This window comes from Syzygium oleosum, unplaced genomic scaffold, assembly GCF_021117445.2.
Source record: "Syzygium oleosum isolate NSW1041296 unplaced genomic scaffold, Sole_v2.1 Sole_v2.17, whole genome shotgun sequence".
Lineage (NCBI taxonomy): Eukaryota > Viridiplantae > Streptophyta > Magnoliopsida > Myrtales > Myrtaceae > Syzygium > Syzygium oleosum.
The window spans coordinates 3,149,900-3,172,739 of NW_026607501.1; the positions used below are offsets into that span (position 1 = coordinate 3,149,900).

Genomic DNA, 22,840 nt, shown 5'->3' on the forward strand with positions numbered 1-22,840 from the left:
GAACAAAGCTATTTCCAGAATGAGATTGGTGGGATTTGTGATGTGCATTTTTCTTTTGCAGATTCTAAACGGAGCGTGCTGGTTCTAATTTTGGATTCTACTTAGCATCATTGTAACCCAAACGAAGCTTCTTTTTTCAATTTGAAGGATCAAATGGACATGTTCCTTTGTCAGTTCTCACTCTCACCTACCGGGCCAGCACAACAAGGGATACGTAAAATAAATAATTTAGTGCAATAATTAGAAACCCAAAAGGCAAAATCATTATTATACAAGGATACAGAGAGAGAGAGAGAGAGAATCTCCTAGTATATATAATGGGTGGTTGTGCATGGAGCTTTTGGAACATATTAGCCATTACCAGTCAACAGTGAGAGAGAGAGAGAGAGAGAGAGAGAGAGAGAGAGAGAGAGAGAGAGAGAGAGAGAGAGAGAGAGAGGGTTTTGAAGCTGAATTGCAATGGAGAGTACCAACCAGCATTGCATGATTCTATTGGTTTTAGTTCTGATCCTCGCTTGCAATGTTATCACAGCTTCCTCTGCCTCACCAGCCTCCAAACGTTTTCATTTCAATGTAAGCTCTCTCTCTCTCTCTCTCTCTCTGTGAAATCAACTACTTAACTAGCCATTCTGAACACCACTCTATGTGACATGAATCAGAAAGGAGAGAAAAGAATGTGAAGAACTTGAAACTCAAGCACTGCCATGAACGCCTTCCTCATAACTATATTCTTGAGAGTTTCTGATGAACACTCTGCACGAACTGTGACATTTGTGATTAGTCTTTAACTCAAAAAAACTCTACTTTTCCAAATGTAAATGTGTCTTAGGTGGAGTGGAAACAAGTGACTCGACTGTGCCACACGAAGTCGCTTCTGACGGTGAACGGCGAGTACCCGGGCCCGACCATCGCCGTCCACGAAGGCGACAACGTAGAAGTCAAAGTCACCAATCGCATTGCCAAGAACACCACGATCCACTGGTAAGATAACAAAGCATGCACACAGACACATGATTAATTGGTTTTTGTTATGTTGGTCTACTCATCATTTTCCTCTTTTATTCACTTTTGTCCTCAACTCATCTTTACATGAATATCCCGCTCTTGCTTTCTTGATCAACTTTCTTGATCATGATGTTTCTTCGGTCAATGGTACGAAATGAGCCCCTCAAATCCGACCGGGCCTGTTTCCTTTGCCCCCGCACGAGAATATCAATTTTCTGGCATGCAAGTTCTCTTTTTCGCACACTAGCTTTGCCCACAAAGGAAAAGGAAAGAGAAATGTTAAAAAAGAAGTTATTTTCGACTGTTTTAGGAAATCAAATTAGGAGAGAGTCACTCAATTAAGGAATTGTTGGCATCTTCTCTAACTAATCAATTTTATTCAAAGTAAGTTAAGATTAAGATTAACTTTTTTGGAACCAATAGCCAAAAGGGTTTTGGATGCCTCCAAGTATTTGTCCTATTCATGGAAAGTGCCCAAAGAAGGCGGCTTATGAAAATTCATGATCCTGCTCATATGAAACTCAACCTTGATTATAAGCCCCTTTCGTTTTTCTTGTTCACTTTGAAAAGCTTATGAATGTTAATGATGGAGGTGGTGTTGATTGTCTCGGACATAGGCATGGAATAAGGCAATACAGAACGGCGTGGGCCGACGGACCGGCCTACATAACCCAGTGCCCCATAAGAGGAGGGCACACCTACACTTACAAGTTCAATGTGGTGGACCAAAGAGGCACTCTTCTATGGCACGCCCATTTCTCTTGGCAACGAGCTTCCGTCCACGGCGCCTTCATCATCTACCCTCACTTGCCCTACCCGTTCACACCCAAGATTCAAGCCGAAATCCCCATCATTTTCGGTAATTCTTCGCTATCTTTTTAGATGATACCCTTCAGACATATTTAATCAAATTGAGTTTTTCTATCATTCATCTCAATATGCGATGCTTCAGATGATCATTTATATATCTTTATAGAAGTCCTTATGTACTTACGTGAGAGAAGCTATATTTTAAACACATTTTATGCACGGTGCTATGTAATATGTTTAATACCAAATTTGTGAGATACTTGTTAAGATCTTATATCTACTAATTAATCATATATGACAGATTGTTGAAGTAAATCTTGATATGACACATTTAATTGTCGAGTCAACATTGCTACTCTTGCACAAAGTGCTTATGACATGTAGGATATCTGTCAGGTCTACTTCTATGTTCAAGAACTTTGATCCACATCATGTAACCTATGTCCCCTTTGTGTTTGTTTGTTCAGACATCATGTATGCAAATGAATATGATGACCGAGGCCTTTTTACTTTCACTCCCACTCTGAATTTTTTTTGTTCTGTCTATACTGATTTTGACTGGGTATTGCATCTTGTTTGACCCCAACCATAGGTGAATGGTGGAATGCGGATGTTGATGCAGTGGAGGGTCAAATGATGTATGGTGGTGGCCCTAATTCCTCAAATGCTTACACCATCAATGGCCTTCCAGGCCCTCTCTATCCTTGCTCTGCCAAAGGTATCATGACATTAGTGCCTGATCAAGCAGATGTTTCTTTTGCTCTTTCTAAAACCTTTAGTTCTTTTTTTTTCTTTTGTGGGCTATAATCACCTAACTAGTTAATCTCCAATTGCTTGCTACCCTGCAGATACATTTGTCCGGGCCGTGGAACCAGGCAAGACGTACATGCTTCGGATCATCAATGCTGCACTCATCGATGAGCTCTTCTTTGCAGTGGCCAACCACACGCTGAAGGTGGTCGAGATCGATGCGGTCTACACGAAGCCCTTTTCGACTCTGGCCATAATGATCGCTCCTGGGCAGACCACGAACGTCCTGCTCACGACGAACCAAGCACCCGACGCCTCAGGAATGTTCCCAATGGCAGCTGCTCCTTACCTCACCTCTGTTTTCCCCTTTGACAATTCCACAACATTGGGCTTTTTAAAATACAAAGGCCCTAAATCTAGTGACAAAAACACCAAACCTAGTGTTGTGGTCCCTAATCTTCCTAAAATGACCGACACACCTTTTGCCACAAAGTTCTTGAACAAGCTCAGGAGCCTTGCAACGCCTCAATACCCATGTAGGGTCCCCAAGGCAATTGATAGGAGAGTGATCACCACCATTAGCCTCAACCTCCAAGATTGTCCACAAAACCAAACTTGCAAGGGCTATGCCGGGAAGCGGTTTTATGCCTCGATGAACAACCAGTCCTTCGTCCGCCCGCTAATGTCGATCCTCGAGGGGCATTACAAGAACTTCACCGCGAGCCAGCTAACCTCGACCTTTCCAGAGCGGCCCCCGAAGGAGTACAATTTTACCGGAGTCGACCCCCTCACAGAGAACATGAATACCGAGTTCGGGCACAAGCTCTTGGTGGTGCCGTTTGGCACGAACTTGGAGATCGTGCTCCAGGACACAAGCTTCCTTAACCCCGAGAACCATCCTATCCATGTCCACGGTCACAACTTCTTCATTGTGGCGCGGGGTTTCGGGAACTATGATGCCAATGTTGACCCCGCGAGCTATAACCTCGTGGATCCGCCGGAGAGGAACACGGTGGCAGTCCCCGTCGGCGGATGGGCCGCGATCCGCTTGAAGGCGGATAACCCGGGGGCTTGGTTCATACATTGCCATCTTGAGCAGCACACCACATGGGGCCTTGCCATGGCCTTCATTGTTCCCAATGGGCCTAGCCCCTCTCAATGCTTGCTGCCTCCACCTGATGATCTTCCCTCATGCTGAGAGTCTTGAGACTGTCCTGGTGAAAGGCATTTATCCAAGCAACACTTACTATCATTTTGTTCTTTGCTTTGTTGTCCCTGGTAGAGGGTTGAAAGAGCTTTAATTTTGACCAGTTGTGTACTAGATTTGTTAGGTTAGTGTCCGTGAATAGGTGATAATGACGGCAATATAATTTTGGCAATAAGGGCTTGGTGATTGGGGTTCATTTAAGCACCGTTAAAGAAAGCTTTTGTAGACAATGATATTGTTGTAATGACGTAAGTATTATGATGTGAAGTATGATATTCTTGAGGTTAGACTAATGGCTTATCTTCTTATTGATGATTAGCTGAGTAAATCTCCAAGTTTTGACGCACAATTAGAGTTTCATATTCTAATATAACTGCAACTTAATGAGCCGTCCTCTTAGTATAGTAAATATATCGTCATTAACCTTAACGAAGAGGTACCAAAATACTTCATTAGGTGCGCTCGTTTCGTGAAAAATCAGCGACTTAAAAAGATTTTTCTAAATTTAACCAATTGTATTGCTTATCTTCTTTATTAATAAAAATGTACAGGCATAAGTTGTGCTTATTACGGAAAAGATCTCGCGGAGACTTATTTTCCCAAATGATATAAACGATTAAAGTTAGTATAGTTTTTTCCTAGTTGTTGATTTTCCCCGAAACAAGCGTATTAGATTTGTGTAACGACATCGATAAGAAAAATAGTTTCATAGACAACGTGGGATGAGTAAAAAGCATCGTTAGAACTTATAAAAATCCCATGGCAAAATTCAATTTCCTTTCAATCTCGAGCGTTGCTTTCCTAAGGGTGGGTTTGTCCTCCCTACTACATAGGTGCGGCGTACTTCGAGAATACCTAAAAATACTCCCCGTCCTCGGTTGGGAGCACCGAGAATGTATTTCCACGGGCCAAATCGGAGTTTGTAGCCCAAACCAAAGTGGGCCACGATGGAGTTTGTAGGTGGCTACTGGAAGCCCATCTATGAAGATGCCAACTGGGCCGCATAATCTGTGCCCAACAAAAGGAAAAGACCAAACTTCCAGAGTGAAACGATGAAATCAACTTTTTTTTGGGTAGCTAAGATGAAATCAACTTGACGATGATGTTTATGATGGAACTTATATCCTTTTTCTCGGTTGTTTATTTCCATCTTGGCTTGTGACTTATCGACACCACCGTCGTCCATGGTACATCTAGAGTCCTCATTCACTAGCCAACGGATTATAGGATACGATAGGTTCAGCTTGACTGCGAGAAATATAGAAATGTCTGTTCGAGGGCGTGATTGGGTTTATTGCAAGAATTGTCTCTAGTAGGATGTGCTAAATGTGAACAAGATGACAACAAAGACACTTTATCATATAAATCATGGTGAGAGACACAATGCGAAGACATTGAAATTAATTAGAAATTCTCTTGGGTGTAATTTGTGTATAATTGTTATCAGGGAACTTGCATGTGTAATTTTCTTTCTAGAAAAATGTCAGGATGCATTTGCACTTCATTTGTATCTAATTAAATGAGTTTTTATTTTATTTTATTAATTATGTACTATTGTAGTTATCCTACAATGCTATTATATTTGCATTTTTTGTAATTTTTATTGCATATCACAGTTTATAAATAAAACTTTTTTTATTGTTCTTTTGAATTTTTAAAAAAATTTAACTTAATTTAAAATTTTAAAAGGGGCCCAAGCCAACCGTCCCTAGGACTGGCACGTGGGTCGGCAAAGGAAAATCCCTTGCAGCACAGCCCATTGGCTAACTATATCTCAATTCATAGAAGGAAATGATTAACCGAAATTAAGATTTCATTTGTTTAACGGAAAACAACTTTTAGGAAAATATTTTCCGAATTTTTCGGTGTTTGTTTCATAGGAAATAAACTAGTCATGGAAAATATTTTCCACCAATGGAAAAAACACCTTCAAAAGTGAGGAAAATATTTTCCGCTTTTTAGAAAGCGGAAAAATTTTCCATATCTTCTTTCACCTCATTTTCTTTCATATAACACATTTTTATTTTATTCGTATATTTTCTTTTCTTTTCTTCTTTTTTTTTTAATATTTTAAAAAATCAATTTTTTTATATTTTTTATTTTATTTTATTCCTTTTTTTTCTTCTTCCTCGCATAGGCAAGCTTGAGCCTCGCCTGATCCAGCGAGGTCAAGCTCGCCCGAGGCCGGCGAGCTGGGTAAGGCTCGAGTAAGAAGAAAAAAAAAGAAAGAAAAGTAAAAAAAAGATTAAAAGATTAAAAGATTAAATAAATAAATTGGATACTGAACAGCGGAAAATATTTTCCAAGTTCATTTTTAGGTTTCAGCTGAACACCAAAAAATATTGTCATTTTCTTGGAAAATGGCTCATTGGAAAACATTTTCCAGAAACTTCATATTTTCCGCGAAATGGACGAAGCCTAAAAGTAAAAGAATGATTTCCTAAAACAAAGAGATAAAAATATGCTTTCACTTACTAAAAGACATTAGCATGTATTATTATTGACATACATTTTTCTGTATAAATCTTTTAAATTTATTTTTCTCCATTTTCTTACTTTTTCCTTTTTTTACATCAAGAGTAAAAGAAAGATTTCCTTGAAAAACAGATAAAAATGTGCTTTTACTTATTAAAAGTCATATGCATTGCCAATGCTAACGGAAAATATACTGGACGGTTGTAATAAAATATAAGTTGAAAGGAGCAATGTGTGTTTAGCTTAGGGTTTTTACTCTTAGGCTCCGTTTATTTCACGAAAAATGAATGATTTGATTTTTTTTTTCTAAAATGATTGTTTGTATCGCTTATAAAAATGAATGAATGGAAAATATTTTTATCATCCACGAAAATATTAAACATAAACCTTGATGCATGTGCTTGGGTCCACATAGGCCGGGTTTGATACCCTGGTGTCCGTGCCTATGTCCCCAGTAGCCATGCTCGAGACCACGGTGTTCGTGCCCGTATCCCTGCTAGCCATGCCTCGAGTACTTGACTCCTCATCTCGAGTCCATTGAGTTTGGGAACTGTTCCTAGGCGGTCGGGTCTGGGTTCATAAAGCTTGGGCCCGGGTGCCTTAAGGCTAGGCTCGACCCCCCGTTTCCGGCTCCTACATTGAAGTCACTAGCATCGGACTTGAGACCCTGGTGCCAGATGCTCGAGTGACTGGCATGCCATGCTTGGGTACCCAACTCCTATGCCCAAGTCACTGGCGCCTAGGTCCAGTCCACAAAGGCCGAGCTCGGGACCTTAGTTTGGTGCCTAGGCTTGGGTCCATTGAGGCGGACTTAGGTCCATAAAGGCTAAGCTTGGGGTGCTGATGCTTAGGTCCTTGATAGGAAAGGCCCGAGAACCTGGCTCCCACCCTTAGGTCACAGGTGCTCGGCCCTAGGTTCATCGAAGTTGGGCTTGGGACCCCAGTGCCTATGCTTGAGTCCTCGGCGACTATACCTTGGTACCTTGCTCCCATGCCCAAGTCACCAATGCTTGGCTTGGGTCCACGATGCCCGTGCCCGGATCCTAAGCGGCTATGCCTTGGGACATAGCTCCCACGCTCATGTAATTGGCGCCCGAGCACTAGACCCCAACCTGATGCTTAGGCAAGGGCCTTGGTCTACAAAAGGTGGGCTCGGGACCCTGGTACTTGTGCCCGAGTCCTCAAAGGCCATGCTTATGTAACAGCCCGAATTTCGATGTAATTCCGGGATCAATAAAATTGACATTATTTCGCATTTCATTTTAGTAAGTCTCGCCCAGAGCTGATCACTCTAGGGATACTAACCAGTGGGGTATGGCTAACTGGGAAAACGGTACGTGGACTAGGGACCCGATAGTAAATCGGGCATCGATCACGAGAAATGATGAGGGAATATTTTGGGCCAACGTGGGCCGATCTCAGGAAAAGTGATGGATTTGGTTTGGCCAAGACCAATGATGTACAATCGGATCGTAGGTGATTCTGCACGATCGAAAGTGCACGTGGTCAACCAGTCCTGAACTGGAACCGAACGATCGCGACCTTTGGGACTAGTGATAATTTCTCATTCTCTCGATGATCGGGGCCGTCATGACTCGGATAACCCTAGGTCGATACGCGTAACCCCTAAATAGCCGCCCGTTAGTGAGAGACCCTGAAATTGGAAATTTAGCGAGTTTTGTTCACGGAATTGGGCCCGGATTTCGATGTCGATTTTCGAAGGCTTAAGAGACTATTTTTGGGAATCTGACGCCATATTATGCTGGCCACACACATTTGGAGTTAGTACGAGTAAAAATGGGAATTTCGGTCCAGGGGTGAAAAATTACGATTTTGCCCCTCGGGATACCAGCGTCGCTTTTCGAGGCCAAATGAGGTTATTTTTCGAGGCCGACGCCATTTTAGGGTGGCCACGCATACCAGGAGTCGTTATGGCCAAAAATTGGAATTTCGACAAAAATTGGAAAAATTGACGATTTTGCCCTTCAAACTTTGACGTGGATTTCCGAGGGCTTACGCGATGAATTTCGCGATTCTGACACCACATTATGTTGGCCACGCACATTTAGGGTTGGTATGGGTGAAAAATGGAATTTCGACCCGGGACCGGAAAAATGACAGTTTTGCCCATGGGCTATTTTTGGTTCCGAATTTTGGGGGATAATTAAGGAAATTAATTAAATTTGGACTTATCCTAATTATTGCAGCAAATGACCAAAATGCCCATGAATTATTGGGTAAGAATTAATGGGAACCCTTGGATGAGGGGTAAAATGGTCATTTTGGCTAGATTTGTGACACTTGGCGCCCCTAGCCCCTATTATTTGACCAATTTAAACCTGTTTCTCTCTCCTCTCACTCCCATTTGGCCAGAACTCTCTCTCTCTCCTCCCGAAATCTCTCTCCCTCTTTTGTTCTCTCTCGGCCAAGCCTTGCCGGAGCTCACCGCCGGCCGCCGGAGCACCGCCGCCGGCCACCGTGCCTCGCCGTCAACCACCTCAATCCCTAGCCTCAGCCTTAGCCTCACCCGACCCCTTTCTCTCTCTCCCTCTCTCTCTTTCTTTCCCTTTTTCTTCTAGGGATAGCGCCGCCGCCGCCGCCGCGCCGGAGCCCGATCGGTCGAGCTGCTGCCACTGTGACGTTTCCGACGTCCGTACGTCACTTTTCATCGCCGTCCGTACAGTGTCCGTACGGCGTTCGTACGGTCCGTACACCGCCGTCCGTACGTCGCCGCCGGGAACGCCGCTGCCGGTTTCACTGTTCACCGATGATCGGCCACCGTTCCTTGTCGTCGTGGTCTAGAATTTAAGTGAGTATAATTCCTAAACCCGGATTAGGACTGATAGTGTGTATTCTAGATTGGTTTAGGTATTATCGGTGTATATTTCGATCTGGATTGAGGACTGATTGGTGGAAATAAAATCCGAGGAATTTAGTGGGATTATTATAAATAATTATTGGGCCCGGATTGAGGAAATAGTGGTTGTCCGCATTGTTGAGGAATGTGCCGGATTTTATCGGACAGCAAGAATTATAGGCTGAATGGCCGGGATTACCCAGAATGATTGGCTGTTGGTTTATTGGTAATCAATTGTGTTTAATTGTGAAATGCCATGTTGCGTGCTCGTGTGGCTGAATCGTGCGGAGTGTGATTGGCCAATTGATGGCTTGAATTGTGTATTGGAAATTGGGCCGCACGGTATTAATTGGCCAAGTGAGCGTGCTATTTGTGAATTGGGCATGGTGTGGTGATATGGATTTGACTGAGTGCCTATGGTTTATTGATGCTCATGTTGCATTTTTCTTGGTCATGCATTGTGTATGCCGAGAATGGGGCATGTGAGGAAATTGTGCGAGAATGCGTGCCTGTCATGAGCATGTGATCACCTAATTGCCAGATGCGTTTACGCCGGGTTCGGATAAAAATTGGCAGTGTGCCGTGTGATCACATATTGGCCTTCGGGTCGTGCCGTCCTCATGCACTTTGTAGCAAGACGATGCCCGGTATACCCGGAAGACGACCATCCTCATGCACTTTGTAGCAGGCTCTGGTTCGTAAGGAGATGGGTGTTGTGCCTCATGCACTTTGTAGTAGGCTAAAGACACTGGGCCGGGTGCGTTTTTACGCTGGCCATGGAGTGTTGTGAGCCTTCGGGCCGTGATTTTTGGATCAGTTATTAATTAAAATGAGCTATATGCCAGTGTGCAGTGTGAGCCAATATGAACATGGCATGATAATGACATTACATGCATAAGAGTGCATGGGCTAATGTGCGAGTGTGCGGGATTCGGTGTTTGGCATGCGAATCAAACATTAATGAGTATGGTCATGCGTATGGCGCACGTGTGATCGGTGTGCTCGCGTATGTGTCGTGAGTATTTTTATGAAATGCCTAACCTGCAGGGTCAATTGTATGATCGATCTGGGCCCGAGGGCCTAGGTCATTGTTTGTCTTATGCATTGTTTTGCTGGTCAGGAGAATGCATATTAGCCTAGCCTAGGTTTAGGGGTTATACTCATTGAGATTCGTCTCACGGTTGTAATAACCCACCTTTTCAGACCCCCAGCCGTAAGGATGCCGAATCCACCGCTTTTTAAAATACCTATACAGATACATCAGTATACAAGTACATACCCCGCAGGGAATGGGGAATCGTATGTAAGATACCGATCTATGGTGTTTGTAAACGTGGATGAATATTTTCATCAGACTCAGGAGTATGTGGCTTGATGCTTGAGGGATGCCGACGGAAACCTAGGGCAACCCCTTAGGACTTTTGATGCGCCAGTTGGTCAGGATGGATGGATGGAACCCATATATGCGGATGGCGAGGTGATCAATCCTCAGGATGTCTACGATGTAGATGGCGTTGATGAGTCCATGGATGGGGAGCCACAGGAGCCACAGGTGATAGCTGAAGACCTAGACCAAGCTGCCGATGAAGAAGACGAACTGGAGGATATGGATCTAGATTCTGATGAAGACCATGGGGAAGTAGCAGAGGTAGGATCGGATGTAGAGATACGACCCGATGATGAGTTAGGGCTTTATCTTGACCCAGAGCTTGAACCGGATACTGAAGACGAAGAGGCAGCAGCAACGGATATGGATTCCGAAGAGTCCGAGCCTCAAGAGGGATCGGCAGGGGAGTCCTCAAAATCGTCGGATCCGGATTGGGAGCCCTAGCTTAGGTCCCAACTCGTTTCAGGGAAGCTAGTACCTTTTTTACTGCGATCTTCCCTGTAGTTGACCCCACTTTTCCTCAGCCATAGTACCTTTTTGATCTGGTGGCTGCTAGAAGTTGTTGTCTTCGTTTAAATCTTTTGATCTGTATAAAGTACGTTGTAAAAAGGAGTTTTCAGTGAGTGATAAAATGTACATTCCTGTTTATACGATGTTTTATCTGTGGTCTCATGTATTTATCTGTACGGGTGTATATATATATTTATATACGTGGTTTCCGCTTGTGTCTGTTCTCTGATTGGGTTTGGGTCGGCGACGCATCCTGGGAGCGTTGCACCATTAATCGGCCAAGGTAGGGATGTTTGTGTGCCGTAGAGTTCGGGGCGTGACAGCTTAGGTACATGGCTCCTACGGCCAAGTCACGGACTCCTTGGCCAAGGTCCATCGAGGCGGGGTATGGGTTCCTAGAGGCCAGGCCCGAGACTTTGGTGCCCATGATCGGGTCTTTGACAATCATGCTTAAGTACCCGTGTCTCGCGCCATTGTCATTAACGCCTGAGGCTGAATCAATAGAGGCTAGGCCTAAGACCATGGTCCGTCTCTTGGCTTGAGTCCAGAGGGGCCACGCTCAATATCTCGATGCTCATGCCAGGGTGTTCGATGGCAAGCCAAGGTACCCGGTTCTCCTGCCCAAGTCGTCGCTTTTGGCTACTAGACTCTCACCATTTAGGGTGGAGCACATCAAAGATGCAATTATCGATTTTCTCGAGAGGTTAATACCTAAGGGATCATTAGAGCAAGGTATAGCTTTCTTTTCCTCTAGCTACTAAGATGCGTAATAACCCCTATAGGGATGTTCTACAAGACTATTTCTCAATCGTTTTGACTTACTCCTATGGAGCTAGATCAATCACTCAAGGGTCTCTACTCGACCCCCTTACTCAACCTCTCATGAGTTGTTGACCCAATAGGGAAATCCCAATGTATTGGGCCTAGCCCCATGTCTCTTATTCCTAGGTTGTCTTCCTCCACTAGTAGGTAAGAGGACTACCAGGATGGGTGACCTCTTGGGAAAGTGCCAACCTGTATGTTAAAGGAGAAAAATGTGAGACTCGTATTAAATAGGCCACAACGGACAATGTCTTGAGTGAGTTAAACCAGGGATGTACAATAGGATCCCAATTCACAGATCCCTCGGTTTGAGACATGCCCTGACTCATACAAGTACATGGAAATGACACGGTTATCCTCCTACCCGAAGGACACAACCTCAACTATAACCAACATTAACCCACCATCACACACTTGGGCTCAGTCCACCGAGGTCGGGCCTGGTTCTTTGCGGGCGGGCGCAATGCCAAGGTTTTCGACGGCTACGCCTGAGTACCTGGCTCTTGCACACAAGTAACTGTAGCCCAAGGTTGGGTTTATGGAGGTTGGGCTCGGGATCTCAGTGTCCGTGCCAGAGTCCTCGATGGCCATGCTTGGAACCCTGATTCCCGTACCCAGGACCTCGACTGCTATGTATGAGTCCTTGGCGATTGTTCCCAAGTCTTCAGCGGCCTTTCCCGGGTAACCGGCTCCCACACTCAAATCACTGGCTCTTGGGCTTGGTTCTTTGGCAATCAAGCTTAGTCCATATAGGCTGGGCCTGGGTTACTCAAGGCTAGGCCCGGGTTACTCAAGGCTAGGCCCAAGACCTTGGTGCCCGCGCCCAGGTCCTTGGTGACCATGCTTGAGTACCTAGCTCCCGTACCCAACTCATCGGCACTTGGGCTCGAGTCCATCAAGGTTGGGCAATCGGGCTTAGTCCATATAGGCTGGGCCTGGGTCACTCAAGGCCAGGCCCAAGACCCCGGTGCCCGTGCACAAGTCCCTAGTGACCATGCTTGAGTACCTAGCTCTCGTGCCCAACTCACCGGCACTTGGGCTCGAGTCCATCAAGGCCGGGCTCGCATCCCTAACTCCCTACTCGAGTTCCTAGTCATTGAACCCAACAAACCCTAGCTCCTATCAAGAGCCCAAAGGGTGTGTATCCCTTATAATTCACGAATAGTGCATGTTCCTTTAGGAAAATCAAATCAAATTTCCTTTCCAAACAATGGAAAATTATTCCAATTTATTTTCATAATTTAGCCAAATATTGAAAAATACTATCATTTTCTTGGAAAATGACTTTTTGAAAAATGTTTTCTTGAAATTTTTTTCGCAAAACAAACGAAATCTAAGTTCGAAAGACTTCTGTGTAATTTTCCTCCTTTTTCTTTTATTGAAGTCTCAGTTGAATATTGCTAAGGTAGAATCCGACTTGAAACATTAAAACCAAAGTTATGTCAAGATCTTCTCTTTCTCGACTGACTTCATACAATAAATCGATATAATAAATCTCAGCAATAATGTACGTCAATAGCGTCACTTTTTTTTCGTGACAAAGAGGCCAAGATACATTCAATGGCAGCAGGCTACTACTACTACTAGGCACGAAACGAGTTGAACCACACATTCATTGAGGAGCCCTCTCGAGTTAAAAGCAATTCATATAAATCATGAGTTCATCACGAATTTGCATAAAGAAAAGAAAACAATGAAAAGTTTTTCAGGGTAAACTGAAAAAGGAGAGAACAGGAGTAACTTTAGGCTCAAGCGCATGCGTGCCCACTTTTAGCTTAGCTTGAATTTCCATTTATCTTTCCAAAAGCTAGCTCGAATTTCGGAGTCTACATTAACCTAATTCTGCTACTTGCATTGTCAGAGGGAAAATAAATACCTTTTATGCTCCTTTTAGGACACAATATATAAAGTATCTCTTTCTAGTTAGAGTTAATGCCACAACGAATTTCAGATTAGTATATTCGGGACACGTTTACCCCAAATTAATTTTTATGTCATAAAAAAATCCAAAGTTGGCACACCCACGACAAATCTACCAAAATCTTAGGACAAAATTAGGGATTTTAGTAGATTTTGGAAATATGAGTAAGTTCTTGTGGAAAAATTAGGAAATTTCCCAATCTTATTTCGTTTTCTTCATATCTGGTTTTCCCAAAACGATATTGTTTAGGAGACTCGTATCTATTGAACTACTACATTGGATCCACGTCACACATTGATCATCCAAGTTATTTGTTACGTGTGTTTCCACATTAGCAATGGGAATATTGGATAACGGAGATTAGATTTGTCAAGGGTGTACCGGTTTTTTTTTTTTTGTGATATGAAAATTAGTTTGGTTAAAAGTTACACAAGTGTACCGATATGGAATTGTTTTGTGGTATTAATCCTTTTATTTAATAGTTGGATATATATCTAAAATTCCGACTCGTTTCGAGAAATGCATGCAAAATACTTCATCCACATAAAACATAAAAAAAAAATTTCTTCGCAGAATGACGGGTTGGAATTATTGTTAACAAGTTCCAACCTAAAAGCTTAATTGATATTGGATATATTACCATTACTCGAATAAAAGGAATTTTACATAAAAGGACTCAATTCATTGTTTGTTACTGAGGAGGCCCTACTCCAATGATGCATCTTTTTCATGTATTTCTAGTTCAATCTTTTCGAAATTCAAAACGGACAGAAGAATATTGTTAGTGGAATGCCTGCGCCTTCTGACCAAAAAAAAAAAAAAGAATGCCTGCGCCTAGCGTTGTAATTTATTAATTACGAAATTCTCTTTTTTATTTTTCCGATTTTAACCGAAAAAAAAAAGATCTCTGAGTCACACTACTAAAATCCAAAAGCTTCCGAACCAATTATCTTTGTCAGTGAACATATGACCTATGACCATATAAGCATTTTTTAAGAGTTGTTCATCGATTTTAGGGAATCTCCACCGAATTGTTTACCATAGAACTATAGTATTATATTCTGATTAGTATAAAGTATGGGACTATTTGTACTATGATCACATACTTTGCCGGAAACCCCCATCCCAAAATCTTTCTTTCACCAAAGCCCTTATCCCAAAATTATAAGGGGAAATTTTCCGACCAGTCTTAAACCTATTATACGAATGCCAATTCAATCGTAACTTTCCGATTTTTTCAATTTAGCCTCAATCCTTTGTGCGAAATTTTGATTGTAGTCCTTCTGACCAACTTTCGCTGGAAATCGCGAACATGGCAGTGTGCCGCGTAGGATGGCCGACGATGACTGGACCGCTTCGTTAGTAATTTCTAGCGAACATTGACTGGAATGACTATATTGGAAATTTCGCGCAAATATTTATGACTAAAGTAGTAAAATAGGAAAGTTTAGGATTGAATTGGCCTTCCGTACGAAAGGTTAGGTAATTTTCCACAAATTAGAACAACAAGCACAACATAATATAATAGGAACTTATTTATATCTCTACCTAGGATTATTTTAAGCTTACGTGGTAATGAAAGCTACTAACACTAAGTTTTTACATTGGAAAAATTACTATCACAATAAAAGACTTACTATCTTAGGATACCATCCGTACTTATTATTATTTTTTTATCTATAGGGGAACATCTTCTCTTCCTTTTCTTTGGCATATATCGAAGCGTGGCCACGAAGTCTTGTCACAAGACTAACAAACCATGGCAAGGCTCTTCTGTCCATTTCGCCAGCCGAGCATGTTGGTGTGGACCTCTCAGGGCTTTTGTCTCAAACGAACACCGAGTCTCGTGAAGAATTGAAAAAAGATTTCGGTCCTACCTAGATAGATGAATTTCGGATTCATGAAATATCTGACTAATCTTACCACTCGGGTAAAACAATCGAATTAACATGGGGGCTACTCTCGACAAAGAGTTTCATTTCCTGCGAAGACTAGTGAATTCAACATATTTATGGATCGGTCGGTTGTGATAATTGACCAAGACAAAAGATGATTTTAATATATACGAACATCTATCTCGGTCTTCGTCATTTTGTGTGATTTCTGGCCGCGACATAAAGAAGTACGTGCGCATAGTTACTCTCTTCAAGATAATCGATGTAATTCTGATGAGGAAGATAAAAAGGACAAAACAAAATTCGAATTTGCTAATGGGTGTTTAAACATACGGTTTATATTCGCAATCAAATGAGCTGTTTCCCTATACCCACATTGGCAATTGTACATAAGTGCGTGACATATTCAATAGTAGAAAAAATGACATGACCCACAGATGCGAGCTAGCTAATGATATAAGCTAAACTATAGCCCTCAAATCTCATCATTTGTTAACGTTTGATAGAAAATCCCACATGACAATAGCCTTTGATGGATATTCAATTGAAAGTGAAAAGAGCACATGTATTCATCAACGATAATGTCCTTGGACCGATTGTAAAGGCGACTGAAACTGTAACAGGTGTGAATTGGGGAGTGTTCTCGTGAATTCCAACATGCATAGAATGTGCCAAATAGCAAATCGTAAAATTAAGACTCTATGGCCTTAAAAAAGAGTGATTAAACTAATCCCATCACTTAAAGAACAAAAACTGCACTATTTCATCCAAGTTGTTTATTTCTTCTTCCTTTTCTAATGGCACGGAGCGTTCAAATCTTCAACTCCGCTAGTTCCTACGTATGCATGTAAATTGCTCAATCTGTTAGGATTACCCGCACAGACACAACTGATTAGAGAGTAAATGCGAGAAACAGAAATCGAGATAAAGTGTTTATCTTGATTCACCCTTAAACTAGGGTTATCTCCCACCTCTCTGTTACAACTCTCAATTGCAAGAGAAAAAGATTATATTTATGCAGCACAGTAGCTATTCATAGGTCAAGGCCCAAACTGTCAATAAAATATGAGCCCAACTATAAAAGCCCTTTGACGGTTTGGGGTGACTCTCGCCGAGACGACCCCCATTGACCCTTGCTCACCTGGGAACGAGACTCTCGTACTTTTCTGTCGATATGGAGTATGAACCACACCCCAATACTATCCACGTGCATTGGATAAGAGTCTATCCATATTATGAGTCTGAGAAGCTGTGCTCTAGGTACATATAATTTATCGCTTTCGAACCAAATGCTTAATTACTCGATCAATCTCTTGACATTCATCATCCAAGTTTTTGGCCGGCTTTACAAGTAGGAAACATACTATCATCATTACGCTAAATCTGTTTAATGTGAACATATGGAAACCCGAAAATGGCTAAAAAAGGTCTCCATAAGCATGGCTTGGTATCAAGATTCTCTCCCACCCTATCCAAACCAGCCGATGCTTTCATGAGTGATTTCTCCATGATGCTACTACCTTCTAATCTTCCCCCCACAAATGACAACTTGCAAGATACTACTTGAATTTGAACCTGCGGTTAGAGAAAACAAATGTTTAATGCATCCACTATACGTCGCGATAATCGGCCAATATTAGTCCTGCAACCGATACTCAAATTTAATATTTTGCATTTGAAGTTTACATCTTCAACTTGATGTTGTCTTCAAAATTAAGATATTCCTAAATTCTATGTATGCTTAACAAGTTGGTCAGGAACTCCTTTTTTCACTGCTAGGCTGCCATTGTTGTTAGGAGTGACTGGTGCACTAAATACTCCAAGCATTATCACAGCAAGTGAAAGCAAAGCTTCCCAAGACTTACTCAAACCCCACCATCCTGTCTCCTCTCTCTCTCTCTCTCTCCTTTTTCACCACCTTTTATCAATTTGCACTCCATCATCGACCCCTCTCCTGCGCACACAAAAGCAAAAGCTCCATAGAAGCTCTCCTTCTTCCTCCTCTCTCTCTCTCTCTCTCTCTCTCTCTCTCTCTCGATCTCTTCCTTTTCTCTCTCTACCAATGTCCCTCAATCCACCATTGTCTCCCTCCTCCTTGATCTCGATCCTGCTCCTCTCCATACTCTTGCCGGCTCTCGCCGCCGCACGCTACCCGGACCCGGAGCCGGCCATTGTCCAGCCATTCCATGTGAACCCATCACCGCCCGCCACCATCCCCGCCTTCCCGGAGCAGTCCGACGCGGCGGGCTGCCCCCTGGACCTCCCTGACGAGCTCTTCCGCGGGGTCCGGTCCGCCTGCGGCGGCGGCGGCTCCGGGTCGTGGGGGGAGCTCCACCGCACCAGGTGCTGCCCCGTGCTGGCCGCGTGGCTCTACTCCGCCTACTCCTCCACCGCCCTGGGCAGTGGCGCCGTGGCGGCGGCGGCGGCGGCGGGGGGCCGGACCCCGGCGTACGACATGCCGCTGCTCCCGGACGACTCGGAGACGTGCGTGGACGGGCTTGGGAAGGCGTTCAGGGAGAGAGGGGTGGAGCTGGCGAGGCCGAACGAGACGTGCGACGTCGTCTACTGCTACTGCGGCATAAGGCTGCATCCCCTGAGCTGCCCCGGGGTGTTCTCGGTGACCCAGGAAGGGAAGCTGGTCGGGGACGAGAGCGTGAGGAGGCTGGAGCGAGACTGCCAGAGCGGGAACGGGTTTCCGGGTCTCGGCGGGTGCTCCAAGTGCTTGAACAGTCTCTATCAGGTCAGTCATTTTAGCAGAGTCTCAAATTTGCTAAATTTGTGATTTCGATTTCGATTGTTGGGTATCTCTGGAATGCAAATGGGTTTGGTAAAGTTTGTTTCTTTTTCTTACATTTTCTACAATTTAGGTGGTGAGAGCCTGAGTGGCATCATGCAAGAATGTCTAGAGCTTACTGAGTTAGTACTAGAGTCTGGTTGGACTTATGCATGCTGCAATAGGCTAATTGCTCAAGATAGGTTCTAAGATTACCCAAAAATGTGATCTTCAATATGCTTTGAGACATTACTTTCGAGCCCCTTTCGAAGAAATTACTAGTAAAGAAACTAGAGAAGGTCGAGTAATTGCATGTAGCCTCAATGATCAAGAAATGAATCAGAATATTGTGTTGCCAAAGACTCTGCTTTAAGTCTGTTTTGATCTCATTCTGTACCGGTATAGAAGGCACATTGATGACCCTGCCTCAGAATATTGTTGCACCTTCAATTACTAATTCTTATATCGACGGCCAATTTTGGATCCTAGTCGGGTTTTTCAAATGATAATGTATCAATCTCCAGTCTCTTGTAGAGATGGATCATTCATGCAAATTCTATTGATCCCTAACTGTGAAGGGGAAAAGGAGAGAGGAACAAACAAAAGAAGGGCTTCAAACATGTCTTTATCATAGCTTAAAGCTTAAGTGTTGTCTGCTTAATAGCTTCTTTCCTATCAGCTTCAGTTGATTGGTTAGATTTGATAATTTATGCGACCCGTTAGTTAGGTAAAAGGCATGAAATTGACTCTGATTTCGATGTCGCACCTACTTAATTGGAGTATTTAATCCTCGATGCACCAAACAATGTTCCTTTGTTGTCCAATGAGTGGCCATCTCTTCTATTTTCAGCTCAACAAGAACACTTCAGATTCAAGTAAACTGGAGGAGGACAGGACCACCAAGATGCACAACAAGGATTGCCAGCTGATGGGCCTCACGTGGCTCCTCGCCAAGAACCGAGCCGCCTACATCCACACCGTCTCCGCGGTCTTACGGGCCCTCATGATGACCGAGGAAAGCTCCTCTGACCCTCAGTCGTGCACGCTCAACAGCGATGGGATGCCCCTGGCGGTCGATTCCTCGGAAATCTCCGACAGCTCGTCGTTGCGCGCTCTCCCATTGCCCATCTTTTTCTTAATCTTTTCAATGCTAGCACTCTCGCTGGTATATCCGCGCTTCACCGTATGATCAATAACTGTACTTAATGAACCATTAGCTCAGCAGAAATTTGTTCAGTGAAGTACTTCCCATTGTGTCAATTTCATCTGTTGGCTCTTGTTCTTTGCATTGTGGCATGTGACATGGCCAGTTGCTATTTTTTTTCTTTGTAGTTTTGTGGAATAGATAAGGTATTTGATCCAAAAGAGCATGAGAATTAATATCATCCATAATATTTTGCCATTTTTTTTTGTAGTGGGCCTTTTTTATTTTTTTGGTCGAAAGTGGGCCTTCAACTATATAAGAGGTGAATCATGGGTACTCCTTGCATTATCCCTGGGAAGCAAATAATTTTGTATGGTATATGGCAAGTTGTTCGATGGCAGAGAGCTCAATGTATGGACCCTTTGGTTACCTCACGGGAAAATTGCTGATATTGTCTGCTACACAAAAGACACATAGAACGATGACACATAAAAACCATACTATATAAGAAATAATGGTCCCAGATGAGATATTATAATAGGAGTTTGGACAGAGCAAAGTTCACAAAATAAATCCTACATAAGATTATTTTTGGAGAGAGAGAGAGAGAGAGAGAGAGAGAGAGAGAGAGAGAGAGAGAGAGAGAGAGAGAGAGAGAGAGAGAGAGAGAGAGAGAGAGAGAGAGAGAGAGAGAGGAGTCACATATGTACTCTCTCTTGGAAAGATCTTGATTTGTGCCTCACATTTACATAGTTGATTAGAATTGCTACTTTTGCAAGTTGAGAATGCGAGTTTATATTGTAGTTGTTGACATTTGAATTTTCGCTGACAGGTCTAATAAAGTTAAGGGAAAAAACCACCAAAAACCCCAAACTTTCCCACTTGTGACACATTTACCCCGAACTTTTTTTTGTGACACCAAAAACCCCAAACTTTGTTATTTGTGACACATTTACCCCGATATACATTGTCCATGGGCATTTTCGTCTTTTTAGCTTTTTCTTTTTCTTTTTACTTTTTTTTTTCTTTCCGGCGAGGGCCCCTCGCCGGATCCGGCGAGGGGGGCCCTCGCCGGCGTCGGGCGAGGGCCGCCCTCGCCAGATCCGGCGAGGGCCGCCCTCGCCGGCGCCGGCGAGGCTCGCCCTCGCTCGCCCAGGCGAGGCGAGCCCGCCCGGACGCCGGCGAGGCTCGCGCCTCGCTCGGGCGAGCGAGGCGAGGCTCGCCGGCGCCGGCGAGCCTCGCCCTCCTCGCCCAGGGCGAGGCGAGGCTCGCCCGACGCCGGCGAGCCTCGCCTCGCTCGCCGGCGAGGCGAGGCTCGCCCGACGCCGGCGAGCCTCGCCTCCTCGCCCCAGCGAGGGGCGAGGCTCGCCCGACGCCGGCGAGCCTCGCCTCGCTCGCCCGCGAGGGCAAGCCTCGCCCCTCCTCGCCCAGGCCGGGCGAGGAGGGCGAGGCTCGCCCGGACGCCGGCGAGCCTCGCCCGCCCGGGCGAGGAGGGCGAGGCCGGCGAGGCTTGGGCGAGGAGGCGAGCCTCGCCGGCGTCGGGCGAGCCTCGCCTCGCTCGCCCGGCGAGGGCGAGGCTCGCTCGACGCCGGCGAGCCTCGCCCTCCTCACCCTCCTCGCCCGGGCGAGGGCGAGGCTCGCTGACGCCGGCGAGGTTCGCCTCGCTCGCCCTCGCTCGGGCGAGCGAGGGCGAGCCTCGCCGACGCGGCGAGGGCGGCCTCGCCGGATCGGCGAGGGCGGCCCTCGCTGACGCGGCGAGGGCCCTCGCCGAAAGAAAAAAAAAGTAAAAAGAAAAAGAAAAAGCTAAAAAGACGAAAATGCCCATAGACAATGTATATCGGGGTAAATGTGTCACAAATAACAAAGTTTGGGGTTTTTGGTGTCACAAAAAAAAGTTCGGGGTAAATGTGTCACAAGTGAGAAAGTTTGGGGTTTTTGGTGGTTTTTTCCCTAAAGTTAAAACGTGAGATTTGAGATTCTTGATCATGACATGACCCGTTTCTCAGCCAAAAAGTCATTTAGGTCCCATTTGTATATAAAGGTTATGAGCATCCCATTTTATTTACATTTATGTATCGATCCAAGGTTGACTTTTTGGTCAAATCTAAAAAGTCAACTCTTGGTCAACACTTTACAAAATTTGTGAAAATCATAGGATTAAGATCACGAAAACTCCCAAATTGATACACCTGTGATAAATTTACCCCAAACTAATTTTTTGATTACCAAAAACCCTAAACTGATACATTTGTGATAAATTTACCCTATGTTAGTTTCCGTTAAATTGGATTAATACCACAGAAAATCACAAATAGGTATACCTATGAATAATGGAGGGTAAAATCCAAAATTGGTACATCCATCAACTGTAGCGTGCCATTTAACAATGCAATTTGACATTAAAATTTAATGAAAACTAACGAAGGGTAAATTTGTCACAGGTGTACCAGTTTGGAGTTTTTGGTGGTAAAAAAATTAGTTTGGAATAACGGGTGTATCAGTTTGGGATTTTTCGTGGTATAAACTCAAAATCATAAAAAGACATCAATTTTATTCTTAAAATTGAATACTTTGACCATTGATTAAAAAAAAATTCCCAAAATTCGTTGATTTGATTCCTCTTTTGGACATTTGATCCAGGGACTACGAAAATTCAAGATGCCAAGCAAATTTCAAGGTTTCAAGCCTAAACAGGTTAGTCAACCTTCAAATTCAAGTTTAAAGCCATGCTTTTTTTTTTTTGTCGAAGAGCCATGGTTGACTTTTCACAAGAAAATCAAGGAGCACATTTTACACCCTATGAGGCCAAATTAATCCAATTTCAATATCAATTTAGACATAATTAGGATAATTCGAGGAAGTGAGCATAAAGCAACGAATTGGGATTGACGGAGTAGGGTCGGTTCAACCCGACTTGGTTCGGCCTAGTGGGCCGAACAAACAAAGATGGTCTAGCTCATGAGGTGATTTGAAGATAAATAAGAAATTTGGAAGTCTCGGGTCAACCCGGTCAATCCGGTTGGACCAAGGTTGACCCCAGTCAACCAAAGAAGTCGGCCCATTCAGCCCACAAGACCACTTGGCCGACCCCATCTCCTTAAAATTACAAAAATACCACTTTCTCTAAATTATTAAAATTAAATTCTATGTCATCAATCCTTAAGAGCATCAATCTTGGCCATGCATTTCCTCTCTAATCTAGACCTTAGGATGTGCGATGTCACCCGTCCATGTGACATAAGAAGGGTCAATCACCTCTTTCCTTAATCATTACACAAATAATT

The 22,840-nt window shown here is 43.8% G+C and overlaps 2 protein-coding genes across 2 annotated transcripts; both read left to right on the top strand.

The window, feature by feature from the left end:
• The first annotated feature begins 401 nt into the window (after positions 1-401).
• Positions 402-4,053, top strand: LOC115676566 (laccase-1). The gene is made up of 5 exons (XM_030599521.2): positions 402-573; positions 830-981; positions 1,623-1,864; positions 2,408-2,533; positions 2,664-4,053. The coding sequence occupies exons 1-5, from the start codon at positions 460-462 to the stop codon at positions 3,761-3,763; spliced, it is 1,734 nt and encodes a 577-aa protein (XP_030455381.1). The 5' UTR covers positions 402-459; the 3' UTR covers positions 3,764-4,053.
• Positions 4,054-17,516: 13,463 nt separating this feature from the next.
• Positions 17,517-19,797, top strand: LOC115676711 (uncharacterized GPI-anchored protein At4g28100). The gene is made up of 2 exons (XM_030599680.2): positions 17,517-18,379; positions 19,263-19,797. The coding sequence occupies exons 1-2, from the start codon at positions 17,702-17,704 to the stop codon at positions 19,599-19,601; spliced, it is 1,017 nt and encodes a 338-aa protein (XP_030455540.1). The 5' UTR covers positions 17,517-17,701; the 3' UTR covers positions 19,602-19,797.
• The last annotated feature ends 3,043 nt before the right edge of the window (positions 19,798-22,840 follow it).

Coding starts and splice junctions, on each gene's coding strand:
- LOC115676566 (XM_030599521.2), top strand. CDS start 460: ATGGAGAGTACCAACCAGCATTGCATGATTCTATTGGTTTTAGTTCTG. Junction 982..1,622: donor AAGAACACCACGATCCACTG/GTAAGATAACAA, acceptor TCTCGGACATAG/GCATGGAATAAGGCAATACA. Junction 2,534..2,663: donor CTATCCTTGCTCTGCCAAAG/GTATCATGACAT, acceptor GCTACCCTGCAG/ATACATTTGTCCGGGCCGTG.
- LOC115676711 (XM_030599680.2), top strand. CDS start 17,702: ATGTCCCTCAATCCACCATTGTCTCCCTCCTCCTTGATCTCGATCCTG. Junction 18,380..19,262: donor GCTTGAACAGTCTCTATCAG/GTCAGTCATTTT, acceptor TTCTATTTTCAG/CTCAACAAGAACACTTCAGA.